The 27,776-nt window shown below is 60.4% G+C and overlaps 1 protein-coding gene across 13 annotated transcripts; it reads left to right on the top strand.

The window, feature by feature from the left end:
* Nucleotides 1-27,776, top strand: MEGF8 (multiple EGF like domains 8). 13 transcript variants are annotated; one of them, XM_048293362.1, is made up of 10 exons: nt 1,144-1,221; nt 4,879-5,093; nt 7,515-7,812; nt 10,227-10,389; nt 14,607-14,799; nt 16,570-16,740; nt 18,236-18,366; nt 21,029-21,146; nt 23,659-24,064; nt 24,164-27,776. In XM_048293362.1, the coding sequence occupies exons 2-10, from the start codon at nt 4,959-4,961 to the stop codon at nt 27,766-27,768; spliced, it is 5,220 nt and encodes a 1,739-aa protein (XP_048149319.1). In that variant the 5' UTR covers nt 1,144-1,221; nt 4,879-4,958; the 3' UTR covers nt 27,769-27,776. The 13 variants fall into 13 exon arrangements, with proteins under 13 accessions (XP_048149315.1, XP_048149316.1, XP_048149319.1 ...); XM_048293367.1 differs by having other exon boundaries at nt 23,659-24,079; nt 24,653-27,776; XM_048293361.1 differs by having other exon boundaries at nt 23,659-24,685; nt 24,785-27,776.

The following is a 27,776-nucleotide window of genomic DNA, read 5'->3' as shown; positions in this document are numbered from 1 at the left end:
CGGCCGCCGGGCGCTGCGTGTGGAGCGGCAGTTCAAGAGGACGGGTCAGTGGGGAGGGGGCTCCTGGGGGGGGTTTAGGGGGGATTTGGGGGGGTTTGGGGCAGTTTGGGGGGGATTTGGGGCAGTTTGGGGTGGATTTGGGGCAGTTTGGGGTGGATTTGGGGCAGTTTGGGGGGGATTTGGGGGGATTTGGGGCAGTTTTGGGGGGCTTTGGGGTGGTCCCCGGTGCGCGGGCCGCCGGGCGCTGCGTGTGGAGCCGGCAGTTCAAGAGGACGGGTCAGTGGGGAGGGGGCTCCTGGGGGGGGTTTAGGGGGGATTTGGGGGGGATTTGGGGCAGTTTGGGGGAATTTGGGGCAGTTTGGGGGGGCTTTGGGGCAGTTTGGGGGGGATTTGGGGCAGTTTGGGGGGGATTTGGGGGGATTTGGGGCAGTTTTGGGGGGCTTTGGGGTGGTCCCCGGTGCGCGGCCGCCGGGCGCTGCGTGTGGAGCCGGCAGTTCAAGAGGACGGGTCAGTGGGGAGGGGGCTCCTGGGGGGGATTTGGGGTGGATTTGGGGCAGTTTGGGGGGATTTGGGGCAGTTTGGGGGATTTGAGGGGGATTTGAGGGGGTCTGGGGGAGGTGGGAGGGGGTTTGGGGAGGATTTGGGGGAATTAGGAGAGATTTGGGAGGAGTTTGGGGGAGTTTAGGGGAGATTTGGGGGGATTTGAGGGGGTCTGGGGGAGTTGAGGGGGGATTTGAGGGGGGATTTGGGGGGATTTGGGGCTTTTCGGGGGTCTGTGGGAGTTTAGGGGGGATTTCAGGGAGTTTAGGGGGGATTTGGGGCAGTTTTGGGGGGATTTGGGGCAGTTTGGGGGGATTTGAGGAGGTCTGGGGGAGGTGGGAGGGGGTTTGGGGAGGATTTGGGGGGATTAGGAGAGATTTGGGAGGAGTTTGGGGGAGTTTAGGGGAGATTTGGGGGGATTTGAGGGGGTCTGGGGGAGTTGAGGGGGGATTTGGGGAGTTTAGGGGGCATTTGGGCAGTTTGGGGGGGATTTGGGGGGGTTTGGGGCAGTTTGGGGGGAATTTGGGGCAGTTTGGGGGGGCTTTGGGGCAGTTTGGGGGGGATTTGGGGCAGTTTGGGGGGGATTTGGGGGGATTTGGGGCAGTTTTGGGGGGCTTTGGGGTGGTCCCCGGTGCGCGGCCGCCGGGCGCTGCGTGTGGAGCCGGCAGTTCAAGAGGACGGGTCAGTGGGGAGGGGGCTCCTGGGGGGGATTTGGGGTGGATTTGGGGCAGTTTGGGGGGATTTGGGGCAGTTTGGGGGGGATTTGAGGGGGATTTGAGGGGGTCTGGGGGAGGTGGGAGGGGGTTTGGGGAGGATTTGGGGGGATTAGGAGAGATTTGGGAGGAGTTTGGGGGAGTTTAGGGAGATTTGGGGGATTTGAGGGGGTCCTGGGGGAGTTTAGGGGGGATTTCGGGGAGTTTAGGGGGCATTTGGGGCAGTTTGGGGGAGTTTAGGGGAGGATTTTGGGGGATTTGGGGGAGTTTAGGGGGATTTGAGGGGGTCTGGGCGAGTTTAGGGGGGATTTCGGGGAGTTTAGGGGGGATTTGGGCAGTTTGGGGGGGCTTTGGGCAGTTTGGGGGGGATTTGGGGGGGATTTGAGGGGGTCTGGGGGAGGTGGGAGGGAGTTTGGGGCAGTTTGGGGGAGTTTAGGGGGGATTGGAGGGGGTTCGGGGGAGTTTAGGGGGGGTTTAGGGGAGGATTTGGGGGGATTTGAGGGAGTTTAGGGGGATTTCAGGGGGTTTGGGGGAGTTTAGGGGGGATTTGGGGCAGTTTGGGGGATTTGGGGGGGATTTGAGGGGGAATTTGGGGGGGGTTGGCGGGGATTTAAGGGGCTCTGGGGGAGATGGGACGGGGTTTGGGGGGGATTTGGGGGAATTAGGAGAGATTTTGAAGGATTTGTGAGGAGTTTGGGGCAGTTTAGGGGGGATTTGGGGGGATTTGAGGGGGCCCGGGGGAGTTTAGGGGGGATTTCAGTGAGTTTAGGGGGGTCGGGGGGGGGGATTTGGGGGGATTTGGAGGGGTTTGGGAGGATTTGAGGGGGTCTGGGGGAGGTGTGAGGGGTTTTGGGGGGGTTTGGGGGAGTTTGGGGGGATTGGAGGGGGATTTGGGCGAGTTTAGGGGGGATTTGAGGGATGAGAAGGGATTTGGGCTTTTGGGGGGTTTAGGGGAGTTTAGGGGAGATTTGGGGGGATTTGAGGGGATTTGGGGGAGTTTAGGGGAGGATTTTGGGGGATTTGGGGAGTTTAGGGGGATTTGCGGGGGTCTGGGGGAGTTTAGGGGGGATTTCAGGGAGTTTAGGGGGGATTTGGGCAGTTTGGGGGATTTGGGGGGATTTGAGGGGGCCCGGGGGAGTTTAGGGGGATTTCAGTGAGTTTAGGGGGGTCTGGGGTGGATTTGGGGGGATTTGGAGGGGTTTGGGAGGATTTGAGGGGGATTTGAGGGGGTCTGGGGGAGGTGTGAGGGGTTTTGGGGGGGTTCGGGGGAGTTTGGGGGGATTGGAGGGGGATTTGGTGGAGTTTAGGGGGGATTTGAGGGGGGATTTGAGGGATGAGAAGGGATTTGGGGCTTTTGGGGGGTTTAGGGGAATTTAGGGGAGATTTGGGGGATTTGAGGGATTTGGGGCAGTTTAGGGGGATTGGAGGGGGATTTGGGGCAGTTTAGAGGGATTTGGGGGGGATTTGAGGGGGGATTAGAAGGGATTTGGGCTTTTGGGGGGTTTTAGGCGAGTTCAGGGGGAATTTGGGGGGGATTTGAGGGGATTTGGGGGAGTTTAGGGGCGATTTGGGGGGGTCTGGGGGAGGTGGGAGGGGGTTTGGGGGGGATTCGGGGCAGTTTAGGGGGAATTTGGGGTGGTCCCGGCAGTTGAAGGGGATGGGTGGGCAAAAAAATTTGGGGCTTTTGGGGCATTTTGGGGGAGTTTGCGGGGATTTGGAGGGGTTTGGGGAGGATTTGGGGGGATTTGAGGGGGATTTGGGGGGGATTTGGGGGGATTTGGGGGGTTTGGGGAGGATTTGGGGGGATTTGGGGAATGTTTGGGGCCTTCAGGAGGGATCTGAGAAGATTTGGGGGGGATTTTGGGGGGGTTCGTGTCACCTGTGGGAACTCACCTGAGCCCAGGTGAGACCAGACCCATCCTGAGCGTGAGTCTGGCATGAACTGGGCCCAGTAAGAACCAGTAAAACCCAGTGAGGCCAAACTGGGGGCGTTCCTTGTACCCATTACCTGTGCCCGCTCACCTGTGCCCGCTCACCTGTGCCCGCTCACCTGTGCCCGCTCACCTGTGCCCAGGTGAGACCAGAGCCACCCTGAGCGTGAGTCTGGGCCCAGTAAGAACCAGTAAAACCCAGTGAGGCCGAACTGGGGGCGTTCCTTGTACCCATTACCTGTGCCCGCTCACCTGTGCCCGCTCACCTGTGCCCAGGTGAGATGCGGCGCATCCTGAGCGTGAGTCTGGCATGAACTGGGCCCAGTAAGAACCAGTAAAACCCAGTGAGGCCAAACTGGGAAGGTTCCCCGCAGCTGTTAGGTGTCCGAACTCACCTGTGCCCGCTCACCTGTGCCCTCACCTGTGCCCAGGTGAGACCAGAGCCATCCTGAGCGTGAGTCTGGGCCCAGTAAGAACCAGTAAAACCCAGTGAGGCCGAACTGGGGGGTTCCCTGCCCCCATTACCTGTGCCCGCTCACCTGTGCCCGCTCACCTGTGCCCTCACCTGTGCCCTCACCTGTGCCCAGGTGAGACCAGACCCATCCTGAATCTTCAGTCACCGGCCTGGGGGTGCTTTAGGGCCCAGTAAGAACCAGTAAAACCCAGTGAGGCCGAACTGGGAGGGTTCTCCACACCCATTACCTGTGCCCGCTCACCTGTGCCCGCTCACCTGTGCCCGCTCACCTGTGCCCAGGTGAGATGCGGCGCATCCTGAGCGTGAGTCTGGCATGAACTGGGCCCAGTAAGAACCAGTAAAACCCAGTGAGGCCAAACTGGGAAGGTTCCCCGCAGCTGTTAGGTGTCCGAACTCACCTGTGCCCGCTCACCTGTGCCCGCTCACCTGTGCCCTCACCTGTGCCCTACCTGTGCCCAGGTGAGACCAGAGCCACCCTGAGCGTGAGTCTGGGCCCAGTAAGAACCAGTAAAACCCAGTGAGGCCGAACTGGGGGCGTTCCTTGTACCCATTACCTGTGCCCGCTCACCTGTGCCCTCACCTGTGCCCGCTCACCTGTGCCCGCTCACCTGTGCCCTCACCTGTGCCCAGGTGAGACCAGACCCATCCTGAATCTTCAGTCACCGGCCTGGGGGTGCTTTAGGGCCCAGTAAGAACCAGTAAAACCCAGTGAGGCCGAACTGGGAGGGTTCTCCACACCCATTACCTGTGCCCGCTCACCTGTGCCCAGGTGAGATGCGGCGCATCCTGAGCGTGAGTCTGGCATGAACTGGGCCAGTAAGAACCAGTAAAACCCAGTGAGGCCAAACTGGGAAGGTTCCCCGCAGCTGTTAGGTGTCCGAACTCACCTGTGCCCCGCTCACCTGTGCCCTCACCTGTGCCCAGGTGAGACCAGAGCCATCCTGAGCGTGAGTCTGGGCCCAGTAAGAACCAGTAAAACCCAGTGAGGCCGAACTGGGGGCGTTCCTTGTACCCATTACCTGTGCCCGCTCACCTGTGCCCGCTCACCTGTGCCCGCTCACCTGTGCCCAGGTGAGACCAGAGCCATCCTGAGCGTGAGTCTGGGGCCCAGTAAGAACCAGTAAAACCCAGTGAGGCCGAACTGGGGGGGTTCCCTGCCCCCATTACCTGTGCCCGCTCACCTGTGCCCGCTCACCTGTGCCCTCTGACCCGTGCCCAGGTGAGACGCGGCGCATCCTGAGCGTGCAGCCCACCTACGACTGGACGTGCTTCAGCCACTCGCTGCTCAACGTGTCGCCCATGCCCGTGGAGTCGGCGCCGCCGCTGCCGTGCCCCGCGCCGTGCCACCTGCACCGCACCTGCGCCGCCTGCCTGGCATCGCCGGGCGCCGACGGCGGCTGGCAGCACTGCCTCTGGAGCCTGGCGCTCGGCGAGGTCAGCCCGGGTTGGGGGTTTTGGGGGTTTGGGGGGTTTGGGGGGTTTTTTCTGGTTTTTTTCAGATTTTTGGGGGATTTTTGGGGATGTTTTGGGGATGTTTTAGGGAATTTTTGGGATTTTTTGGGGAATTTTGGGATTTTTTTTTATTTTTGGGGGTTTTTTTTGGGATTTTTTGGGTAATTTTTGGGGATTTTTTTTTTATTTTTGGGGATTTTTTTGGGATTTTGGGGATTTTTTGGGATGTTTTGGGGATTTTTTTGGTAATTTTGGGGATTTTTTGGGATTTTCTGGATTTTTTGGTAATTTTTGGGGATTTTTTGGGATTTTCTGGGGGTTTTTTTCGGAATTTTTGGGGAATTTTTGAGGGATTTTTTGGAGATTTTTGGGATTTTTTGGGAATTTTTGGGGAATTTTTTTTGAGATTTTTTGGGGATGTTTTGGGGAATTTTTTGGGGTTCTTGGGGGGTTTTTGGGATTTTTTGGGGAATTTTGGGATTTTTTTTTATTTTTGGGGGTTTTTTGGGATTTTTGGGATTTTTTGGGGGATTTTTTTGGTAATTTTGGGGATTTTTTTGGATTTTTTGGGATTTTTTGGGGGATTTTTTTGGTAATTTTGGGGATTTTTTGGAATTTTCTGGGATTTTTTTGGTAAATTTTGGGGATTTTTGGGATTTTCTGGGGGTTTTTTTCGGAATTTTTGGGAATTTTTGAGGGATTTTCTGGAGATTTTTGGGATTTTTTGGGAATTTTTGGGAATTTTTTTTGAGATTTTTGGGGATGTTTTGGGAATTTTTTGGGGTTTTTGGGGAATTTTTGGGATTTTTTGGGGAATTTTGGATTTTTTTTTTATTTTTGGGGGTTTTTGGGATTTTTGGGATTTTTTGGGATTTTTTTTTGGGATTTTAAGGGTAATTTTTGGGGATTTTTTGGGATTTTCTGGGGGTTTCTTGGGATCTTTTGGGATTTTTTGGGATTTTCTGGGGTTTTGGGGATTTTTTGGGGAATTTTTTGGGATTTTTTGGGATTTTTTGGGGATTTTTTTTGGTAATTTTGGGATTTTTTGGATTTTCTGGGATTTTTTTTGGTAATTTTGGGGGATTTTTTGGGATTTTCTGGGGGTTTTTTTCGGAATTTTTGGGGAATTTTTGAGGGATTTTTTGGAGGTTTTTGGATTTTTGGGAATTTTTGGGGAATTTTTTTGAGATTTTTGGGGATTTTTGGGGATGTTTTGGGGAATTTTTGGGGGTTTTTTGGGATTTTTTGGGGAATTTTTGGGATTTTTTGGGGAATTTTGGGATTTCTTTGGGATTTTTTGGGGTTTTTGGGATTTTTGGGATTTTTTGGGATTTTTTTGGGGATTTTTTGGGAAATTTTTGGGGATTTTTTGGGATTTTCTGGGGGTTTCTTGGGATCTTTTGGGGATTTTTTGGGATTTTCTGGGATTTTTTTGGTAATTTTTGGGGATTTTTTGGGATTTTCTGGGGGTTTTTTTCGGATTTTTGGGGAATTTTTGAGGGATTTTCTGGAGATTTTTGGGATTTTTTGGGAATTTTTGGGGAATTTTTTTTTGAGATTTTTGGGGATGTTTTGGGGAATTTTTGGGGGTTTTTGGGGGGTTTTTGGGATTTTTTGGGGAATTTTTGGGATTTTTTGGGGAATTTTGGGATTTTTTTTTATTTTTGGGGGTTTTTTGGGATTTTTGGGATTTTTTGGGGGATTTTTTTGGTAATTTTGGGGATTTTTTTGGGGTGTTTTGGGGTTTGTTTGGGGCATTTTGGGGTCTCTGTAGTTTTTATGATTCCGGGGGTTTTGGGGGTTTTTTTGGGGGTTTTTTTTGGGTTGTTTTGGGGGCCTTTTTGGGGTTTTTTGGGGTCTCTGTAGTTTTTATGATTTGGGGGGTTTTGGGGTTTTTTGGGGGTTTTTTTGGGGGCGTTTTGGGGTCCTTTTTGGGGTTTTTTGGGGTCTCTGTAGTTTTTATGATTCTGGGAGTTTTGGGGTTTTTTGGGTTTTTTTGGGGGGTGTTTTGGGGTCCTTTTTGGGGTTTTTTGGGGTCTCTGTAGTTTTTATGATTCTGGGAGTTTTGGGGCTTTTTTGGGGTGTTTTGGGGGTGTTTTGGGGCCCTTTTCATGGTTTTTTGGGGTCTCTGCAGTTTTTGTGATTCTGGGGTATTTTGGGGCTCTTTTGGGCTAATTTTTGCGGCTCTTCGGGGCTTTTTTGGGCTTTTTTTTTGGGTTTTGGGGGATTTTGTGCCTCTCCAGGTGTTTCGGGGCTGTTTCGGGGCTGGTTTTTGGTGCTTTTTAGGGCGTTTTTGGGGCTCTCTGTAGCTCTCAGAGCTGCGGGATTTTCGGGCTGGCATTTGGGGCAATTCCAGGAGATTTTGGGCCTCTTTAACCCCTTCTTTCCCCCCTCCCCCCGCAGTGCCTCAGCCCCAGCTTCGCCCCCCTGCGCTGCCTGGCCGGGGGCTGCGGGCCGCCTCCTCCGCGGTGGGGGAGGGGTCGGCGCCTCCGGCACCCCCCCCGCAGGTGGGGGAGGGGTCCCGGGGGTCTCCCCCGCAGGTGGGGGAGGGGTCTCGGAGCGCTGCCCCCCCCCCCGACTGCGCGGGGGCCTCCCAGTGCTCCCAGTGCCTGCGGCGGCCCCGCTGTGGTTGGTGCGCCCGGGGGGGGGCACAACGGGGGCGGGCGCTGCCTCGAGGGGGGGCTCAGCGGACCCCGGCACGGTGAGGATTTGGGGAGGGGGGCTCGGGGTCCCTTGGGGGTCGGGGGGCTTCGGTTTGGGGGGGGGGGGGGGTTGGGTCTGGGGGCTTCGGTTTGGGGGGGATTTGGGTCGGGGGGCTTCGGTTTGGGGGGGTTTGGGAGTGTTTGGGTCTGGGGGCTTCGGTTTGGGGGGTTTTGGGTCGGGGGGCTTCTGTTTGGGGGGTTTGGGGTCGGGGGGCTTCTGTTGGGGGGGGTTTGGGAGTGTTTGGGTCTGGGGGCTTCGGTTTGGGGGGGATTTGGGTCGGGGGGCTTCGGTTTGGGGGGGTTTGGGAGTGTTTGGGTCTGGGGGCTTCGGTTTGGGGGGGATTTGGGTCGGGGGGCTTCGGTTTGGGGGGGTTTGGGAGTGTTTGGGTCTGGGGCTTCGGTTTGGGGGGGATTTGGGTCGGGGGGCTTCGGTTTGGGGGGGTTTGGGAGTGTTTGGGTCTGGGGCTTCGGTTTGGGGGGTTTTGGGTCGGGGGGCTTCTGTTTGGGGGGTTTGGGGTCGGGGGGCTTCTGTTTGGGGGATTTGGGGTCGGGGGGCTTCGGTTTCGGGGGTTTTGGGGGGATTTTTGGGGGGATTTGGGTCGGGGGCTTCGGTTTGGGGTTGGGGGAGTGGATTTGGGGGGGGATTTGGGTCGGGGGGCTTCGGTTTGCGGGGGTTTTGGGTCGGGGGGCTTCGGTTTGGGGTCGGGGGAGTGGTTTGGGGGGGTTTGGGGTGATTTGGGGGGGTTTAAAGGGGTTTGGGGGGAATTTGGGTCGGGGGGCTTCGGTTTGGGGTTGGGGGAGTGGATTTTGGGGGGGGATTTGGGTCTGGGGGTTTCAGTTGGGGGGGTTTTGGGGGGATTTTGGGGGGATTTGGTTCGGGGGGCTTCAGTTTAGGGGGTTTTGCGGGGGTTTAAAGAGATTTGGGGGGCATTTGAGTTGGGGGGCTTCAGTTTGGGTCGCGGGGAGTGGATTTTGGGGGAATTTGGGGGGTTTTGGGCAATGAAAGGGGAATTTGGGGGGGGGTTCAAAGGGGATTTGGGTCGGGGGGCTTTGATTTGGGGGAATTCGGGGGGTTTTGGGCAATGAAAGGGGAATTTGGGGGGGGGTTCAAAGGGGATTTGGGTCGGGGGTCTGGATTTGGGGGGAATTTCGGGAATTCCGGGATCACTTCCGGGTTACCTGCGCCAGGTGTGCCCCACCCCTGCGGCGCCGGGGGGTCTGGCCCTTCTGGGGGGGTTTTGGGGCCGTTTTTTGGGGGAATTTCTTGGGTTTTTTCGCTATTTTGGGATTTTTTTAAATTTTTGGTGGGAATTGGGGGAATTTCGGGAATTCCGGGATCACTTCCGGGTTACCTGCGCCAGGTGTGCCCCACCCCTGCGGCGCCGGGGGGGTCTGGCCCTTCCTGGGGAGGGTTTTGGGGCCGTTTTTTGGGGAATTTCTTGGTTTTTTTCGCTATTTTGGGATTTTTTTAAATTTTTGGTGGGAATTGGGGAAATTTCGGGAATTCCGGGATCACTTCCGGTTACCTGCGCCAGGTGTGCCCCACCCCTGCGGCGCCGGGGGGGTCTGGCCCTTCCTGGGGGGGTTTTGGGGCCGTTTTTTGGGGGAATTCTTGGGTTTTTTCGCTATTTTGGGATTTTTTTAAATTTTTGGTGGGAATTGGGGGAATTTCGGGAATTCCGGGATCACTTCCGGGTTACCTGCGCCAGGTGTGCCCCACCCCTGCGGCGCCGGGGGGGTCTGGCCCTTCCTGGGGAGGGTTTTGGGGCCGTTTTTTTGGGGGAATTTCTTGGTTTTTTTCGCTATTTTGGGATTTTTTTAAATTTTTGGTGGGAATTGGGGAAATTTCGGGAATTCCGGGATCACTTCCGGGTTACCTGCGCCAGGTGTGCCCCACCCCTGCGGCGCCGGGGGGGTCTGGCCCTTCCTGGGGGGGTTTTGGGGCCGTTTTTTTGGGAGAATTTCTTGGGTTTTTTCGCTATTTTGGGATTTTTTTAAATTTTTGGCGGGAATTGGGGGAATTTCGGGAATTCCGGGATCACTTCCGGGTTACCTGCGCCAGGTGTGCCCCACCCCTGCGGCGCCGGGGGGGTCTGGCCCTTCCTGGGGGGGTTTTGGGGCCGTTTTTTGGGGGAATTTCTTGGTTTTTTTCGCTATTTTGGGATTTTTTTAAATTTTTGGCGGGAATTGGGGGAATTTCGGGAATTCCGGGATCACTTCCGGGTTACCTGCGCCAGGTGTGCCCCACCCCTGCGGCGCCGGGGGGGTCTGGCCCTTCCTGGGGGGGTTTTGGGGCCGTTTTTTGGGGGAATTTCTTGGTTTTTTTTCGCTATTTTGGGATTTTTTTAAATTTTTGGCGGGAATTGGGGGAATTTCGGGAATTCCGGGATCACTTCCGGGTTACCTGCGCCAGGTGTGACCCAGGCCTGCGGCGCCGGGGGGGTCTGGGCCTTCCTGAGCTGCCCCCCCGAGGACGAGTGCGAGAACGGGCACCACACCTGCGGCCCCAGCCAGGTGTGCCAGGACCTGCCCGAGGGCTTCACCTGCACCTGCCGGCCCGGCTACGCAGCCGACAGGTGAGGGACGCACCTGGGGGGGGATGGGACAGGTGAGGGACGCACCTGGGGGGGGATGGGACGCACCTGGGGGGGTGAGGGACACACCTGGGGGGGGATGGGACAGGTGAGGGACGCACCTGGGGGGGGATGGGACAGGTGAGGGATGCACCTGGGGGGGGATGGGACACACCTGGGGGGGGATGGGACAGGTGAGGGATGCACCTGGGGGGGGATGGGACACACCTGGGGGGGGATGGGACAGGTGAGGGACGCACCTGGGGGGGGATGGGACAGGTGAGGGATGCACCTGGGGGGGGATGGGACACACCTGGGGGGGGATGGGACAGGTGAGGGACGCACCTGAGAGCTCAGGGACACATCCAAGGTGTGCCCAGGTGTGCCCAGGTGTGTCTGAGCTAACTCAGCTGTGCCCCAGGTGTGCCCCAGGTGTGCCCCAGGTGTGTCTGAGCTAACTCAGCTGTGCCCCAGGTGTGCCCAGGTGTGCCCCAGGTGTGCCCCAGGTGTGTCTGAGCTAACTCAGGTGTGCCCAGGTGTGCCCAGGTGTGCCCCAGGTGTGCCCAGGTGTGCCCAGGTGTGCCCCCAGGTGTGTCTGAGCTAACTCAGATGTGCCCCAGGTGTGCCCAGGTGTGCCCCAGGTGTGTCTGAGCTAACTCAGCTGTGCCCCAGGTGTGCCCCAGGTGTGCCCATGTGCCCCCAGGTGTGTCTGAGCTAACTCAGCTGTGCCCCAGGTGTGCCCAGGTGTGCCCCAGGTGTGCCCAGGTGTGTCTGAGCTAACTCAGCTGTGCCCCAGGTGTGCCCAGGTGTGCCCCAGGTGTGCCCAGGTGTGTCTGAGCTAACTCAGCTGTGCCCCAGCTGTGCCCCAGGTGTGCCCCAGGTGTGCCCAGGTGTGTCTGAGCTAACTCAGCTGTGCCCCAGGTGTGCCCAGGTGTGCCCCAGGTGTGCCCCAGGTGTGTCTGAGCTAACTCAGGTGTGCCCCAGGTGTGCCCAGGTGTGCCCCAGGTGTGTCTGAGCTAACTCAGCTGTGCCCCAGGTGTGCCCCAGGTGTGCCCCAGGTGTGCCCCAGGTGTGCCCATGTGCCCCCAGGTGTGTCTGAGCTAACTCAGGTGTGCCCCAGGTGTGCCCAGGTGTGCCCAGGTGTGTCCCAGGTAGGACAGGTGTGCTCTAGATTAAGGATAGGGATTTCAGCTGTGCCCAGGTGTGCCCCAGGTGTGCCCAGGTGTGCCCATGTGCCCCCAGGTGTCTCTGAGCTAACTCAGATGTGCCCAGGTGTGCCCAGGTGTGCCCAGGTGTGTCTGAGCTAACTCAGGTGTGCCCCAGGTGTGCCCAGGTGTGCCCAGGTGTGTCTGAGCTAACTCAGGTGTGCCCCAGGTGTGCCCAGGTGTGCCCCAGGTGTGTCTGAGCTAACTCAGGTGTGCCCCAGGTGTGCCCAGGTGTGCCCAGGTGTGCCCAGGTGTGCCCCAGGTGTGTCTGAGCTAACTCAGGTGTGCCCCAGGTGTGCCCCAGGTGTGTCTGAGCTAACTCAGCTGTGCCCCAGGTGTGCCCAGGTGTGTCCCAGGTAGGACAGGTGTGCTCTAGATTAAGGATAGGGATTTCAGCTGTGCCCAGGTGTGCCCCAGGTGTGCCCAGGTGTGCCCATGTGCCCCCAGGTGTGTCTGAGCTAACTCAGGTGTGCCCCAGGTGTGCCCCAGGTTTGTCCCAGGTGTGCCCCAGGTGTGTCTGAGCTAACTCAGCTGTGCCCCAGGTGTGCCCAGGTGTGCCCCAGGTGTGTCTGAGCTAACTCAGGTGTGCCCCAGGTGTGTCTGAGCTATCTCAGATGTGCCCCAGGTGTGCCCAGGTGTGCCCCAGGTGTGTCTGAGCTAACTCAGCTGTGCCCCAGGTGTGCCCAGGTGTGCCCAGGTGTGTCTGAGCTAACTCAGGTGTGCCCCAGGTGTGCCCAGGTGTGTCCCAGGTAGGACAGGTGTGCTCTAGATTAAGGATAGGGATTTCAGCTGTGCCCAGGTGTGCCCCAGGTGTGCCCAGGTGTGCCCATGTGCCCCCAGGTGTGTCTGAGCTAACTCAGGTGTGCCCCAGGTGTGCCCAGGTGTGCCCCAGGTGTGTCTGAGCTAACTCAGGTGTGCCCCAGGTGTGCCCAGGTGTGCCCCAGGTGTGTCTGAGCTAACTCAGATGTGCCCAGGTGTGCCCAGGTGTGCCCCAGGTGTGTCTGAGCTAACTCAGGTGTGCCCCAGGTGTGCCCAGGTGTGCCCCAGGTGTCTCTGAGCTAACTCAGCTGTGCCCAGGTGTGCCCAGGTGTGCCCAGGTGTGCCCAGGTGTGCCCCAGGTGTGTCTGAGCTAACTCAGATGTGCCCAGGTGTGCCCAGGTGTGCCCCAGGTGTGTCTGAGCTAACTCAGATGTGCCCAGGTGTGCCCAGGTGTGCCCCAGGTGTGTCTGAGCTAACTCAGGTGTGCCCCAGCTGTGCCCAGGTGTGCCCCAGGTGTGCCCCCAGGTGTGCCTGAGCTAACTCAGATGTGCCCAGGTGTGCCCAGGTGTGCCCCAGGTGTGCCTGAGCTAACTCAGATGTGCCCAGGTGTGCCCAGGTGTGCCCCAGGTGTGTCTGAGCTAACTCAGATGTGCCCCAGGTGTGCCCAGGTGTGCCCCAGGTGTGTCTGAGCTAACTCAGCTGTGCCCCAGGTGTGCCCAGGTGTGCCCCAGGTGTCTCTGAGCTAACTCAGCTGTGCCCAGGTGTGCCCAGGTGTGCCCAGGTGTGTCTGAGCTAACTCAGGTGTGCCCCAGGTGTGCCCAGGTGTGTCCCAGGTAGGACAGGTGTGCTCTAGATTAAGGATAGGGATTTCAGCTGTGCCCAGGTGTGCCCCAGGTGTGCCCAGGTGTGCCCATGTGCCCCCAGGTGTGTCTGAGCTAACTCAGGTGTGCCCCAGGTGTGCCCCAGGTTTGTCCCAGGTGTGCCCCAGGTGTGTCTGAGCTAACTCAGCTGTGCCCCAGGTGTGCCCAGGTGTGCCCCAGGTGTGTCTGAGCTAACTCAGGTGTGCCCCAGGTGTGTCTGAGCTATCTCAGATGTGCCCCAGGTGTGCCCAGGTGTGCCCCAGGTGTGTCTGAGCTAACTCAGGTGTGCCCCAGGTGTGCCCAGGTGTGTCCCAGGTAGGACAGGTGTGCTCTAGATTAAGGATAGGGATTTCAGCTGTGCCCAGGTGTGCCCCAGGTGTGCCCAGGTGTGCCCATGTGCCCCCAGGTGTGTCTGAGCTAACTCAGGTGTGCCCCAGGTGTGCCCAGGTGTGCCCCAGGTGTGTCTGAGCTAACTCAGGTGTGCCCCAGGTGTGCCCAGGTGTGCCCCAGGTGTGTCTGAGCTAACTCAGATGTGCCCAGGTGTGCCCAGGTGTGCCCCAGGTGTGTCTGAGCTAACTCAGGTGTGCCCCAGGTGTGCCCAGGTGTGCCCCAGGTGTCTCTGAGCTAACTCAGCTGTGCCCAGGTGTGCCCAGGTGTGCCCAGGTGTGCCCAGGTGTGCCCCAGGTGTGTCTGAGCTAACTCAGATGTGCCCAGGTGTGCCCAGGTGTGCCCCAGGTGTGTCTGAGCTAACTCAGATGTGCCCAGGTGTGCCCAGGTGTGCCCCAGGTGTGTCTGAGCTAACTCAGGTGTGCCCCAGCTGTGCCCAGGTGTGCCCCAGGTGTGCCCCCAGGTGTGCCTGAGCTAACTCAGATGTGCCCAGGTGTGCCCAGGTGTGCCCCAGGTGTGCCTGAGCTAACTCAGATGTGCCCAGGTGTGCCCAGGTGTGCCCCAGGTGTGTCTGAGCTAACTCAGATGTGCCCCAGGTGTGCCCAGGTGTGCCCCAGGTGTGTCTGAGCTAACTCAGCTGTGCCCCAGGTGTGCCCAGGTGTGCCCCAGGTGTCTCTGAGCTAACTCAGCTGTGCCCAGGTGTGCCCAGGTGTGCCCAGGTGTGCCCAGGTGTGCCCCAGGTGTGTCTGAGCTAACTCAGATGTGCCCAGGTGTGCCCAGGTGTGCCCCAGGTGTGTCTGAGCTAACTCAGATGTGCCCAGGTGTGCCCAGGTGTGCCCAGGTGTGTCTGAGCTAACTCAGGTGTGCCCAGGTGTGTCTGAGCTAACTCAGGTGTGCCCCAGGTGCGCCCAGGTGCCCCCAGGTGTGCCTGAGCTAACTCAGCTGTGCCCCAGGTGCGCCCAGGTGCCCCCGTGCCCCCCCAGGTAACGCGGGCGGTGCCGTTTCTCAGCCGCACAGGTGAGTGCCGCCCCGTGTGCCGCCAGGGCTGCGCCAACGGCACCTGCCTGGAGCCCGACAGGTGCCGCTGCCACTTCGGCTTCGTGGGCGCCGACTGCGCCGTGCCCTGCGCCTGCAACGGCCACAGCGACTGCGCCGGGCCGGCCGCCAGGGACACCTGCCTCAGGTGCATGAACAACACCCAGGTGAGCACGGCCGCGCCCCTGGGGGCTCACCTGGCCACCAGCTGGGGGCTGGGGGGCTATGGGGGGCTATGGGGGGCTCAGGTGGGCTATGGGGGGCTCACCTGGCCACCAGCTGGGGGCTGGGGGGCTATGGGGGGCTATGGGGGGCTCACGTGGCCACCAGGTGGGGTCTGGGGGGCTCAGGTGAGCTCAGGTGGGCTATGGGGGGCTCACCTGGCCACCAGGTGGGGGCTGGGGGGCTATGGGGGGCTATGGGGGGCTCAGGTGAGCTATGGGGGGCTCACGTGGCCACCAGGTGTGGTCTGGGGGGCTCAGGTGGGCTATGGGGGGCTCAGGTGGGCTATGGGGGGCTCACCTGGCCACCAGCTGGGGTCAGGGGGGCTCAGGGGGGCTATGCGGGGCTATGGGGGGCTATGGGGGCTCACCTGGCCACCAGGTGAGGTCTGGGGGGCTATGGGGGGCTATGGGGGGCTGACCTGGTCATCAGGTGGGGTCTGGGGGGCTCAGGTGAGCTATGGGGGGCTATGGGGGGCTCAGGTGAGCTATGGGGGGCTCAGGTGGGCTCAGGTGGGCTATGGGGGCTCACCTGGCCACCAGGTGGGGTCTGGGGGGCTCAGGTGGGCTATGGGGGATCACCTGGCCACCAGGTGAGGTCTGGGGGGCTCAGGAGGGCTATGGGGGCTCAGGTGGGCTCAGGTGGGCTCAGGTGAGCTCAGGTGGGCTCTGGGGGGCTCAGGTGAGCTCAGGTGGGCTCTGGGGGGCTCAGGTGAGCTCAAGTGGGCTCAGGGGGGCTCAGGTGAGCTCGGGGGGGCTCAGGTGAGCTCAGGTGGGCTCAGGGGGGCTCAGGTGAGCTCGGGGGGGCTCAGGTGAGCTCAGGTGGGCTCAGGGGGGCTCAGGTGAGCTCAGGTGGGCTCTGGGGGGCTCAGGTGAGCTCGGGGGGGCTGAGGTGAGCTCAGGTGGGCTCTGGGGGGCTCTGGTGAGCTCAGGTGGGCTCAGGTGGGCTCAGGTGAGCTCAGGTGGGCTCTGGGGGGCTCAGGTGGGCTCAGGTGGGCTCTGGGGGGCTCAGGGGGGCTCAGGTGGGCTCAGGGGGGCTCAGGCGAGCTCAGGTGGGCTCTGGGGGGCTCTGGGGGGCTCTGGGGGGCTCAGGTGAGCTCACCTGGCCTCCAGGTGAGGTCCTGGGGGAGTGGGACAGGGGTGGGAGGGGCGTGGGTGAGCCAGGGCAGGGCTCACCTGGGCTCACCTGGGCTCACCTGGGCTCCCTTTTGTGACCTCCTGGGCTCACCTGGGCTCACCTGGGCTCCCTTTTCTGACCATCTGAGCTCACCTGAGCTCACCTGGGGTGCTTTTTGTGACCTTCTGCCCTCACCTGAGCTCACCTGGGCTCACCTGGGCTCCCTTTTTTGGCTTTCTGAGCTCACCTGGGCTCACTTGGGCTCACCTGGGCTCCTTTTTGTGACCTTCTGGGCTCACCTGAACTCCCTTTTTTGGCTTTCTGAGCTCACCTGGGCTCACCTGGGCTCCCTTTTCTGACCATCTGAGCTCACCTGAGCTCACCTGGGCTCACCTGGGCTCCCTTTTGTGACCTTCTGCCCTCACCTGAGCTCACCTGGGCTCACCTGGGCTCACCTGGGCTCCCTTTTCTGACCTTCTGAGCTCACCTGGGTTCACCAGGGCTCACCTGGGCTCACCTGGGCTCACCTGGGCTCCCTTTTGTGACCTCCTGGGCTCACCTGGGCTCCCCTTTGTGACCTTGTGCCCTCACCTGCGCAGGGCCCGCAGTGCCAGCGCTGCCGCCCGCTGTTCGTGGGCTCGGCGCTGGGGGGGGGCACCTGCCTCACCTGCCGCTCCTTCTGCCGCCACCGCGCCGACGTCTGCGTCAGCCGCGCCGAGCTGGAGCGGCACCGCGGCGACCCCCGCAGGTACCCCCTGGAGCCGCACCTGGTGAGCGCCGGGGGGCGGGGACACACCTGGGCACAGCTGGGAGGGGGTGGGGACACACCTGGGCACAGCTGGGCACAGCTGGGAGGGGGTGGGGACACACCTGGGCACAGCTGGGGGGGTGGGGACTCACCTGGGCACAGCTGGGAGGGTGGGGATGCACCTGGGCACAGCTGGGAGGGGGTGGGGACACACCTGGGCACAGCTGGGCACAGCTGGGAGGGGGTGGGGACACACCTGGGCACAGCTGGGGGGTTGGGGATGCACCTGGGCACAGCTGGGCGCACCTGGGAGGGGGTGGGGACACACCTGGGCACACCGGGGGGGGGGTGGGGACTCACCTGGGCACAGCTGGGCACAGCTGGGAGGGGGTGGGGACACACCTGGGCACACCTGGGGGGGGTGGGGATGCACCTGGGCACAGCTGGGGGGGTGGGGATGCACCTGGGCACAGCTGGGCACAGCTGGGAGGGGGTGGGGATGCACCTGGGCACAGCTGGGGGGTTGGGGATGCACTTGGACACAGCTGGGCACAGCTGGGAGGGGGTGGGGATGCACCTGGGCACAGCTGGGAGGGGTGGGGACTCACCTGGGCACAGCTGGGGGGGGGGTGGGGACTCACCTGGGCACAGCTGGGCACAGCTGGGAGGGGGTGGGGACACACCTGGGCACACCTGGGGGGGGTGGGGATGCACCTGGGCACAGCTGGGGGGGTGGGGATGCACCTGGGCACAGCTGGGCACAGCTGGGAGGGGGTGGGGATGCACCTGGGCACAGCTGGGGGGGTGGGGATGCACCTGGGCACAGCTGGGCACAGCTGGGAGGGGGTGGGGATGCACCTGGGCACAGCTGGGGGGTTGGGGATGCACTTGGACACAGCTGGGCACAGCTGGGAGGGGGTGGGGATGCACCTGGGCACAGCTGGGAGGGGTGGGGACTCACCTGGGCACAGCTGGGGGGGGGGTGGGAACTCACCTGGGCACAGCTGGGGGGGTGGGGACACACCTGGGCACAGCTGGGGGGGGGTGGGAACTCACCTGGGCACACCTGGGGGGTTGGGGATGCACCTGGGCACAGCTGGGGGGGGTGGGAACTCACCTGGGCTCACCTGGCACACCTGGGCACACACCTGGCCACACCTGGGGGGGCAGGGACTCACCTGGGCACACATCTGGGAGTTACTGGGGCTCACACCTGGGCACACCTGGGATTTACCTGGGCACACACCTGGGCACACACCTGGGAGTTACCTGAGCACACACCTGGGCACACACCTGGGCACACTTGGGCACACACCTGCGGACACACCAGGGCACACCTGGGAGTTACCTGGGCACACCTGGGAGTTACCGGGGTACACAGCTGGGCACACACCTGGGCACACCTGGGGTGGTGGGAACTCACCTGGGCACACACCTGGGCACACACCTGGGCACACCTGGGCACACACCTGGGCACACCTGGGCACACACCTGAGCGGCGCTGGCGCCCCCGGCAGATCCCCACGTGGGTGGCCGAGGGCCCGAGCGAGGCGCAGGCCGTGTGCGTGGGCTGCCAGAACAACAGCGTGGGCGACCGCTGCGACACCTGCCGGCCCGGCTACTTCATGCTGGATGGCACCTGCACCAGGTGAGTGCCACCTGTGCCAGGTGTGAGCGTTACCTGTGCCAGGTGAGTGCCACCTGTGCCAGGTGAGACACTGTGCCAGGGGTGTGATACCTGCACCAGGTGAGTGCCACCTGTGCCAGGTGAGACACTGTGCCAGGGGTGTGATACCTGCACCAGGTGAGTGCCACCTGCACCAGGTGAGTGATACCTGTGCCAGGTGTGAGTGATACCTGTGCCAGGTGAGACACTGTGCCAGGGGTGAGACACCTGCCGGCCCGGCTACTTCATGCTGGATGGCACCTGCACCAGGTGAGTGCCACCTGTGCCAGGTGTGAGCGTTACCTGTGCCAGGTGAGTGCCACCTGCGCCAGGTGAGACACTGTGCCAGGGGTGTGATACCTGCACCAGGTGAGTGCCACCTGCACCAGGTGAGTGATACCTGTGCCAGGTGTGAGTGATACCTGTGCCAGGTGAGACACTGTGCCAGGGGTGAGACACCTGCCGGCCCGGCTACTTCATGCTGGATGGCACCTGCACCAGGTGAGTGCCCCCTGTGCCAGGTGTGAGCGTTACCTGTGCCAGGTGAGACACTGTGCCAGGGGTGTGACACCTGCCGGCCCGGCTACTTCATGCTGGATGGCACCTGCACCAGGTGAGTGCCACCTGTGCCAGGTGAGACACTGTGCCAGGGGTGTGATACCTGCACCAGGTGAGTGCCACCTGCACCAGGTGAGACACTGTGCCAGGGGTGTGATACCTGCCGGCCCAGCTACTTCATGCTGGATGGCACCTGCACCAGGTGAGTGCCACCTGTGCCAGGGGTGAGACACCTGCGCCAGGTGAGACACTGTGCCAGGGGTGAGTGATACCTGTGCCAGGTGTGAGTTACCTGTGCCAGGTGAGACACTGTGCCAGGTGAGCATTACCTGTGCCAGCTGATCATTGTCTGTGCCAGGTGTGAGTTACCTGTGCCAGATGTGAGTTACCTGTGCCAGGTGAGTGTTACCTGTGCCAGGTGTGAGCGTTGCCTGTGCCAGCTGTGAGAGTTACCTGTGCCAGCTGTGAGAGTTACCTGTGCCAGGTGTGAGTTACCTGTGCCAGGTGAGTGCCACCCGTGCCAGGTGTGAGTTACCTGTGCCAGGTGTGCGTTACCTGTGCCAGATGTGAGTTACCTGTGCCAGCTGTGTTACCTATGCCAGGTGTGAGTTACCTATGCCAGGTGTGAGTTACCTGTGCCAGGTGAGTGCCACCCGTGCCAGGTGTGAGTTACCTGTGCCAGGTGAGCGTTACCTGTGCCAGGTGAGCGTTACCTGTGCCAGCTGTGTTACCTATGCCAGGTGTGAGTTACCTGTGCCAGGTGTGTGTTACCTGTGCCAGGTGAGTGCCACCCGTGCCAGGTGTGAGTTACCTGTGCCAGGTGTGTGTTACCTGTGCCAGATGTGAGTTACCTATGCCAGGTGTGAGTTACCTGTGCCAGGTGTGTGTTACCTGTGCCAGGTGAGTGCCACCCGTGCCAGGTGTGTGTTACCTGTGCCAGGTGTGTGTTACCTGTGCCAGGTGAGCGTTACCTGTGCCAGGTGTGAGTTACCTGTGCCAGGTGTGTGAGTTACCTGTGCCAGATGTGTGTTACCTGTGCCAGGTGAGTGCCACCCGTGCCAGGTGTGTGTTACCTGTGCCAGGTGTGTGTTACCTGTGCCAGATGTGAGTTACCTATGCCAGGTGTGAGTTACCTGTGCCAGATGTGAGTTACCTGTGCCAGGTGTGAGTTACCTATGCCAGGTGTGAGTTACCTGTGCCAGGTGTGAGTTACCTGTGCCAGGTGAGCGTTACCTGTGCCAGATGTGAGTTTTACCTGTGCCAGGTGTGAGTTACCTGTGCCAGATGTGAGTTACCTGTGCCAGGTGTGTGTTACCTGTGCCAGGTGTGAGTTACCTGTGCCAGGTGTGTGAGTTACCTGTGCCAGGTGTGTGTTACCTGTGCCAGGTGAGTGCCACCCGTGCCAGGTGTGTGTTACCTGTGCCAGGTGTGCATTACCTGTGCCAGGTGTGAGTTACCTGTGCCAGATGTGAGTTACCTATGCCAGGTGTGAGTTACCTGTGCCAGATGTGAGTTACCTGTGCCAGGTGTGAGTTACCTATGCCAGGTGTGTGTTACCTGTGCCAGGTGTGAGTTACCTGTGCCAGGTGAGCGTTACCTGTGCCAGATGTGAGTTTTACCTGTGCCAGGTGTGAGTTACCTGTGCCAGATGTGAGTTACCTGTGCCAGGTGTGTGTTACCTGTGCCAGGTGTGAGTTACCTGTGCCAGGTGTGTGAGTTACCTGTGCCAGGTGTGTGTTACCTGTGCCAGGTGAGTGCCACCCGTGCCAGGTGTGTGTTACCTGTGCCAGGTGTGCATTACCTGTGCCAGGTGTGAGTTACCTGTGCCAGATGTGAGTTACCTATGCCAGGTGTGAGTTACCTGTGCCAGGTGTGAGTTACCTGTGCCAGGTGAGCGTTACCTGTGCCAGATGTGAGTTACCTGTGCCAGGTGTGTGTTACCTGTGCCAGGTGTGTGTTACCTGTGCCAGGTGAGTGCCACCCGTGCCAGGTGTGTGTTACCTGTGCCAGGTGTGCATTACCTGTGCCAGGTGTGAGTTACCTGTGCCCAGGCGGGTCCCTTACCTGCCCAGGTGTGCCCTCACAGGTGCCAGTGCAACGGCCACGCCGACACCTGCAACGAGCTGGACGGCACCGGCTGCCCGTGCCAGAACAACACCGAGAGCAGCCCCTGCCCCGAGCGCCGCGACTGCTACCGGCACCAGGTGAGGGCACCTGGGCACACCTGGGCACACCTGGGCACACCTGGGCACACCTGGGCAGCGGGGAAATGGGGGAATCGGGGGAAAAATGGGAAAAAGGGGAAAAATGGGAAAAATTGGGAAAAAATGGGGGAAAAAAGGGAAAAATTGGAATATTGGGGGAAATGGGGGGGTTGGGCACACCTGGGCACACCTGGGCACACCTGGGCACACCTGGGCAGCGGGGAAACGGGGGAATCAGGGGGAAAATGGGAAAAAGGGGAAAAATGGGAAAAATTGGGAAAAAATGGGGGAAAAAAGGGAAAAATTGGAATATTGGGGGAAATGGGGGGGTTGGGCACACCTGGGCACACCTGGGCACACCTGGGCAGCGGGGAAATGGGGGAATCAGGGGGAAAAATGGGAAAAATTGGGAAAAAATGGGAAAAATTGGGAAAAAAAGGGAAAAATTGGAATATTGGGGGAAATGGGGGGGTTGGGCACACCTGGGCACACCTGGGCACACCTGGGCAGCGGGGAAAATGGGGGAAAATGGGGAAAAATGGGAAAAATTGGGAAAAAATGGGGAAAAAAAGGGGAAAAAGGGAAAAAATTGGAATATTGGGGGAAATGGGGGGGTTGGGCACACCTGGGCACACCTGGGCAGCGGTGAAATGGGGGAATCGGGGGAAAAATGGGAAAAATTGGGAAAAAATGGGGGAAAAAAGGGGGAAAAAGGGGAAAAAAGGGAAAAAGTTGGAATATTGGGGGAAATGGGGGGGTTGGGCACACCTGGGCACACCTGGGCAGCGGGGGAAACAGGGGAATCGGGGGAAAAATGGGAAAAATTGGGAAAAAATGGGGGGAAAAAAGGGGGAAAAAGGGGAAAAAAGGGAAAAAGTTGGAATATTGGGGGAAATGGGGGGGTTGGGCACACCTGGGCACACCTGGGCACACCTGGGCAGCGGGGAAATGGGGGAATCAGGGGGAAAAATGGGAAAAATTGGGAAAAAATGGGAAAAATTGGGAAAAAAAGGGAAAAATTGGAATATTGGGGGAAATGGGGGGGTTGGGCACACCTGGGCACACCTGGGCACACCCGGGCACACCTGGGCAGCGGGGGAAACGGGGGAATCGGGGGAAAAATGGGGAAAATTGGGAAAAAAATGGGGAAAAAATGGGGAAAAAAAGGGAAAAATTGGAATATTGGGGGAAATGGGGGGGTTGGGCACACCTGGGCACACCCGGGCACACCTGGGCAGCGGGGGGAAACGGGGGAATCGGGGGAAAAATGGGGAAAATTGGGAAAAAATGGGGAAAAATTGGGAAAAAAAGGGAAAAATTGGAATATTGGGGGAAATGGGGGGGTTGGGCACACCTGGGCACACCTGGGCACACCCGGGCACACCTGGGCAGCGGGGAAACGGGGGAATCGGGGGAAAAATGGGGAAAATTGGGAAAAAATGGGGAAAAATTGGGAAAAAAAGGGAAAAATTGGAATATTGGGGGAAATGGGGGGGTTGGGCACACCTGGGCACACCCGGGCACACCTGGGCAGCGGGGGAAATGGGGGAAAACGGGGAAAAATTGGGGAAAAATGGGCAAAAAACGGGGGAAATGGGGAAAATTGGAATATTTGGGGACACTGGGGACACCTGGGCACACCTGGGGAGAGAGAAAAATGGGGGAATTTGGGAAAAACTGGGGCAAAATGTAAAAGTTTGGGAAAAAAAGGGAAAAATTGAGGAAAAATTGGGGGGAAATGCAAAAATTTGGGGGAAAATGGGAAAACTTGAGGAAAATTGGGGGAAAATGCAAAAATGTGGGGGAAAAATGGGAACATTTGAGACATTGGGAGGAAAGTGGGGGGAAAATGGGGAATTCGGGGATGTTGGGGACACCTGGGGGGGTGAAAATGGGGAAAAACAGGAAAAAATACAGAAAATTGGGGGGAATTTGGGAAAAACGGGGGAAAAGCGGGCAAAAATGGGGAGGAAATGGGAAAATCGGGGGAATTTGGGACAGAACCTTCTCCAGGGTCTCCTGGTGGCCACGTGGCCACGGGGCCACCTCGTTCCTCGACCTCCTGCTGCCCCCAGGGTGGTCCCAAACCCCTCCCCACCACCCCCAGTGACCTCAGTGACCCCAACAATGACCCCATGGTGACATTTTGGTGTCCCCAAGCCCCGGAGTGGCTCCAGAACCTTCTCCAGGGTGTCTTGGTGGCCACGTGGCCATGGGGCCACCTCGTTCCTCGACCTCCTGCTGCCCCCAGGGTGGTCCCAGACCCCTCCCCACCACCCCCGCTGACCTCGGTGACCCCGACAATGACCCCATGGTGACATTTTGGTGTCCCCAAGCCCCGGAGTGGCTCCAGAACCTTCTCCAGGGTGTCTTGGTGGCCACGTGGCCATGGGGCCACCTCGTTCCTCGACCTCCTGCTGCCCCCAGGGTGGTCCCAAACCCCTCCCCACCACCCCCGGTGACCTCCACGCCCTCGCCCACCCTCACGCCGCCCCTCGCCGTGTCCCCGCAGTGCTCCAAGTGCCGCGACTCCTTCCAGGGCCACCCGGTGGGTGGCCAGCAGTGCTACCGGCTACTGGCCGTGGAGCAGGAGTACTGCCTGGACCCGGCGTCGCAGAGCCACTGCTTCCCCCCGCCGCAGCGGCGGCCGCTGCCGCCCGGCCGCTCGGTGCCCTTCGCCGTGCAGCCCAAGTTCACCAACGTGGACATCCGGGTGACGCTGGACGTCACCTTCGGCGTCGTGGACCTGTTCGTGGCCACCTCGTACGACACCTTCGCCGTGGACGTGGAGCCGGCCACGGGCTGGCACCGCGTCAGGGTGCAGGCGCCCGGCGGCGCCTTTGCGGCTGGGGGGGCTGCGGCTGGGAGCTTCGGCGCTGGTGGGACTGGTGGGGCTGGAACTGGGAGCTTCGGGGCTGGTGGGACTGGTGGGGCTGGAACTGGGAGCTTCGGGGCTAGTGGCACTGGAACTGGGAGCTTCGGCGCTGGTGGCACTGGAACTGGGAGCTTCGGGGCTGGTTCTGGGAGCTTCAGGACTGGTGGGACTGGTGGGGCTGGAACTGGGAGCTTCGGCACTGGTGGGACTGGTGGGGCTGGAACTGGGAGCTTCGGCACTGGTGGGACTGGTGGGGCTGGAACTGGGAGCTTCAGGGCTGGTGGGACTGGTGGGGCTGGAACTGGGAGCTTCGGGGCTAGTGGCACTGGAACTGGGAGCTTCGGGGCTGGTTCTGGGAGCTTCAGGACTGGTGGGACTGGTGGCACTGGAACTGGGACCTTCGGCACTGGTGGGACTGGTGGGGCTGGAACTGGGAGCTTCGGCACTGGTGGGACTGGAACTGGGAGCTTCGGCGCTGGTGGGACTGGTGGCACTGGAACTGGGAGCTTCGGGGCTAGTGGCACTGGAACTGGGAGCTTCGGCGCTGGTGGGACTGGTGGGACTGGTTCTGGGACCTTCGGCACTGGTGGGACTGGTGGGGCTGGAACTGGGAGCTTCGGCACTGGTGGGACTGGAACTGGGAGCTTCGGCGCTGGTGGGACTGGTGGGACTGGTTCTGGGACCTTCGGCACTGGTGGGACTGGTGGGGCTGGAACTGGGAGCTTCGGCACTGGTGGGACTGGTTCTGGGACCTTCGGGACTGGTGGGACTGGTTCTGGGACCTTCGGCACTGGTGGGACTGGTTCTGGGACCTTCGGGACTGGTTCTGGGACCTTCGGCACTGGTGGCACTGGTACTGGGACCTTCGGGACTGGAACTGGGACCTTCGGGACTGGTAGGACTGGTTCTGGGACCTTTGGCACTGGTGGGACTGGTTCTGGGACCTTCGGGACTGGTTCTGGGACCTTCAGCACTGGTGGCACTGGAACTGGGACCTTCGGCACTGGTGGCACTGGTGGGACTGGTTCTGGGACCTTCGGGACTGGTGGGACTGGAACTGGGACCTTCAGCACTGGTTCTGGGACCTTCGGCACTGGTGGCACTGGTGGGACGGAAGCTGGGACCTTCGGGACTGGTGGCACTGGAACTGGGACTTTCGGGACTGGTTCGGTGAACTTCGGCACTGGTGGCACTGGTGGCACTGGAACTGGGACCTTTGGGACTGGTTCTGAGACCTTTGGCACTGGTGGGACTGGTGGTGGCACCTTGAGGACTTCAGGAACTGGTGGCACTGGTGGTGCTGGAACTGGGACCTTCGGCACTGGAACTGGGACCTTCGGCACTGGTGGCACTGGTGGAACTGGGACCTTCGGCACTGGTGGTGGCACCTTGAGGACTTCAGGAACTGGTGGCACTGGTGGCACTGGTGATGACGCCTTTGGGACTGGAACTGGGAGCTTTGGGGCCTTTGGGATCTTTGGCACTGGTGGCACTGGTGGCACTGGTGGCGCTGGTGAGGGTGGGGCTGCTCCCACTGGTCCCACTGGGGTTACTGGTTTTACTGGTGACCCCAGAGCTCTTGGAGGCCCAGGAGCCAATCCCAGCACCCAAACTGGTTATACTGGTTTTACTGGTGCTGCTGGAGGTCCCAGAGGTGATTTCATTGGTCATACTGGCCAAACTGGTTTTACTGGTCAAGCTGGTGACCCCAGAGCTTTTGGTGGTCCAGGAGCCAACCCCAGTGGCCAAACTGGCCATACTGGTTTCACTGGTCAAGCTGATGACCCCAGAGTTTCTGCAGATCTTGGGGCTGGTCCCACTGGCCAAACTGGTCCTACTGGTCAAGCTGGTGGTCCCGGAGGTCCTGGTGGTCCTGGAGCCAACCCCAGTGGCCAAACTGGTTTTATTGGTCAAACTGGTAACCCCAGAGCTTTTGGTGGTCCTGGTGGTCCCCGAGCCAACCCCAGTAGCCAAACCGCTTTTACTGGTCAAACCGGTGACCCCAGAGCTTTTGGTGGTCCCGGAGCCAACCCCAGTGGCCAAACCACTTTTACTGGTCAAACCGGTGACCCCAGAGCTTTTGGTGGTCCCGGAGCCAACCCCAGTAGCCAAACCGCTTTTACTGGTCAAACCGGTGACCCCAGAGCTTTTGGTGGTCCCGGAGCCAACCCCAGTGGCCAAACCACTTTCACCGGCCAAACCTCTCATCCCTCCCACCCCAAACTCGCCGGCCACCCCCAACCCCCCCCCAGTGACCACTCCGGCCACCCCCACCCCTCCCCCAGCCCGCAGCAGCCCCCGGGGCCCCCCAGGCTCCTGGAGGAGCGAGCCCAAGGCCTGGTCACCTACCTGACCATCGCCGAGCCCGTGCCGGCCCTGGTGGTCCGAGGCGTCCGAGACCGCCTGGTGCTCACCTACCCCCACTCTGGCCACCCCCTGAAGTCCACTCGCTTTTACCTGCTGGTCCTGGGCGGGCCGGAGCCGTCCCAGGGGCTCCTTTTTTTCCGGCAGGACCAAGCCCACATCGACCTTTTCGTGTTTTTTTCCGTCTTTTTTTCCTGTTTCTTCCTCTTTTTGGCCGTCTGCGTCCTCCTCTGGAAGGCCAAGCAGGGCCTGGACGCTCGCCACGAGCGGCGGCGGCACCGCCAGGAGATGTCCAAGATGGCCGCCAGGCCTTTCGCCAGGGTCACCGTGTGCTTCCAGCACTGCCCGCACCTTGGCTACCAAAACCGGGCCTTGGGCTACCAGAATTTTGAGCTGGGCCAGCGGAATTCTGGGCTCGGCTACCAAAATCTGGCGGTTGGCTACCAGAATTTGGGGTCCGGAGAGAGGAATTTGGTGTCGGGCAACCAAAATAGGGCGCTGGGCTACCAAGATTTGGGGTCGGGCAACCAAAATGTGGGGGGTGGCTACCAGACTTTGGGGGTTGGCTACCAGAATTTGGGGGCTGCAGAGCAAAGTTTGGGGTCAGGCAACCAAAATCGGGCCTTGGGCTACCAAGATTTGGGGTCAGGAGAGCGGAATTTGGGCTCGGGCAACCAAAATCGGGCACTGGGCTACCAAGATTTGGGGTCAGGCAACCAAAATCTGGGGGTGGGCCACCCAAATTTGAAGGTTGGCCACCAAGATTCGGAGCAAGGCCACCAAACTCGCCACCCGGGCCACCAAAATCCGGAGCTGGGCCACCAAAACTTCCACCTGAGTGGCCAAAACGGCAAATTCGGGGCCCAAAATTCCCCCCTGCAGGGGCGGGACCCCCAAAACTCCCCCGTGGACCCCCCAAACTCCCACCTGGGCCACCAAAACCCCCAACCCCCACCTCGGGACCCCCCCAAATTCCCATTTCGGCCCCCAAAATCCCCTCTCGGACCCCCAAAAGTCGCGCCCGGCCCCCCAAAATTCCCCTTTCGACCACCCCCCCGCGCCCCCAAAATCCTCTCGGGACCCCCCAAACCCAGCTCGGGACCCCCCAAATTTGGGGGGGGAGCCCCGAAATTGGGGGTGGGGGCGGGGCCGGTGACGCTGGAGCCCACCGAGGACGGGGTGGCCGCGGTGGCCACGCTGCTGCTTCAGTTGCCCGGGGCTCCCGGGGGGCCCCCCCGAGCCGCGCTGGGCTCGGCGCTCGTCACCCTCCGGCTCCAGGAATTGGGGGCGGGGGCGACCCCGGGGGGAGGGGCGGGGGTCCCGCTCCGCAAGGGGGGCGGGGCAGGGGGAGGGGCGCTGGAATTGACCTCCATGGGGCTGTGAAAAACCCA

The sequence above is a fragment of the Corvus hawaiiensis genome, unplaced genomic scaffold (assembly GCF_020740725.1).
Source record: "Corvus hawaiiensis isolate bCorHaw1 unplaced genomic scaffold, bCorHaw1.pri.cur scaffold_307_ctg1, whole genome shotgun sequence".
NCBI lineage: Eukaryota > Metazoa > Chordata > Aves > Passeriformes > Corvidae > Corvus > Corvus hawaiiensis.
Note: the sequence above shows the minus strand (reverse complement) of the source record. Positions and strands in the feature narration are given on the sequence as shown.

Bases quoted from the DNA above. Each gene is read 5' to 3' on its own strand.
- MEGF8 (XM_048293358.1), top strand. From the start codon at position 4,959: ATGCCCGTGGAGTCGGCGCCGCCGCTGCCGTGCCCCGCGCCGTGCCAC. The intron at 5,094-7,514 runs GTCAGCCCGGGT...CTCCCCCCGCAG, and splicing joins GGAGCCTGGCGCTCGGCGAG to TGCCTCAGCCCCAGCTTCGC. The intron at 18,367-21,028 runs GTGAGTGCCACC...GTGCCCTCACAG, and splicing joins CTGGATGGCACCTGCACCAG to GTGCCAGTGCAACGGCCACG.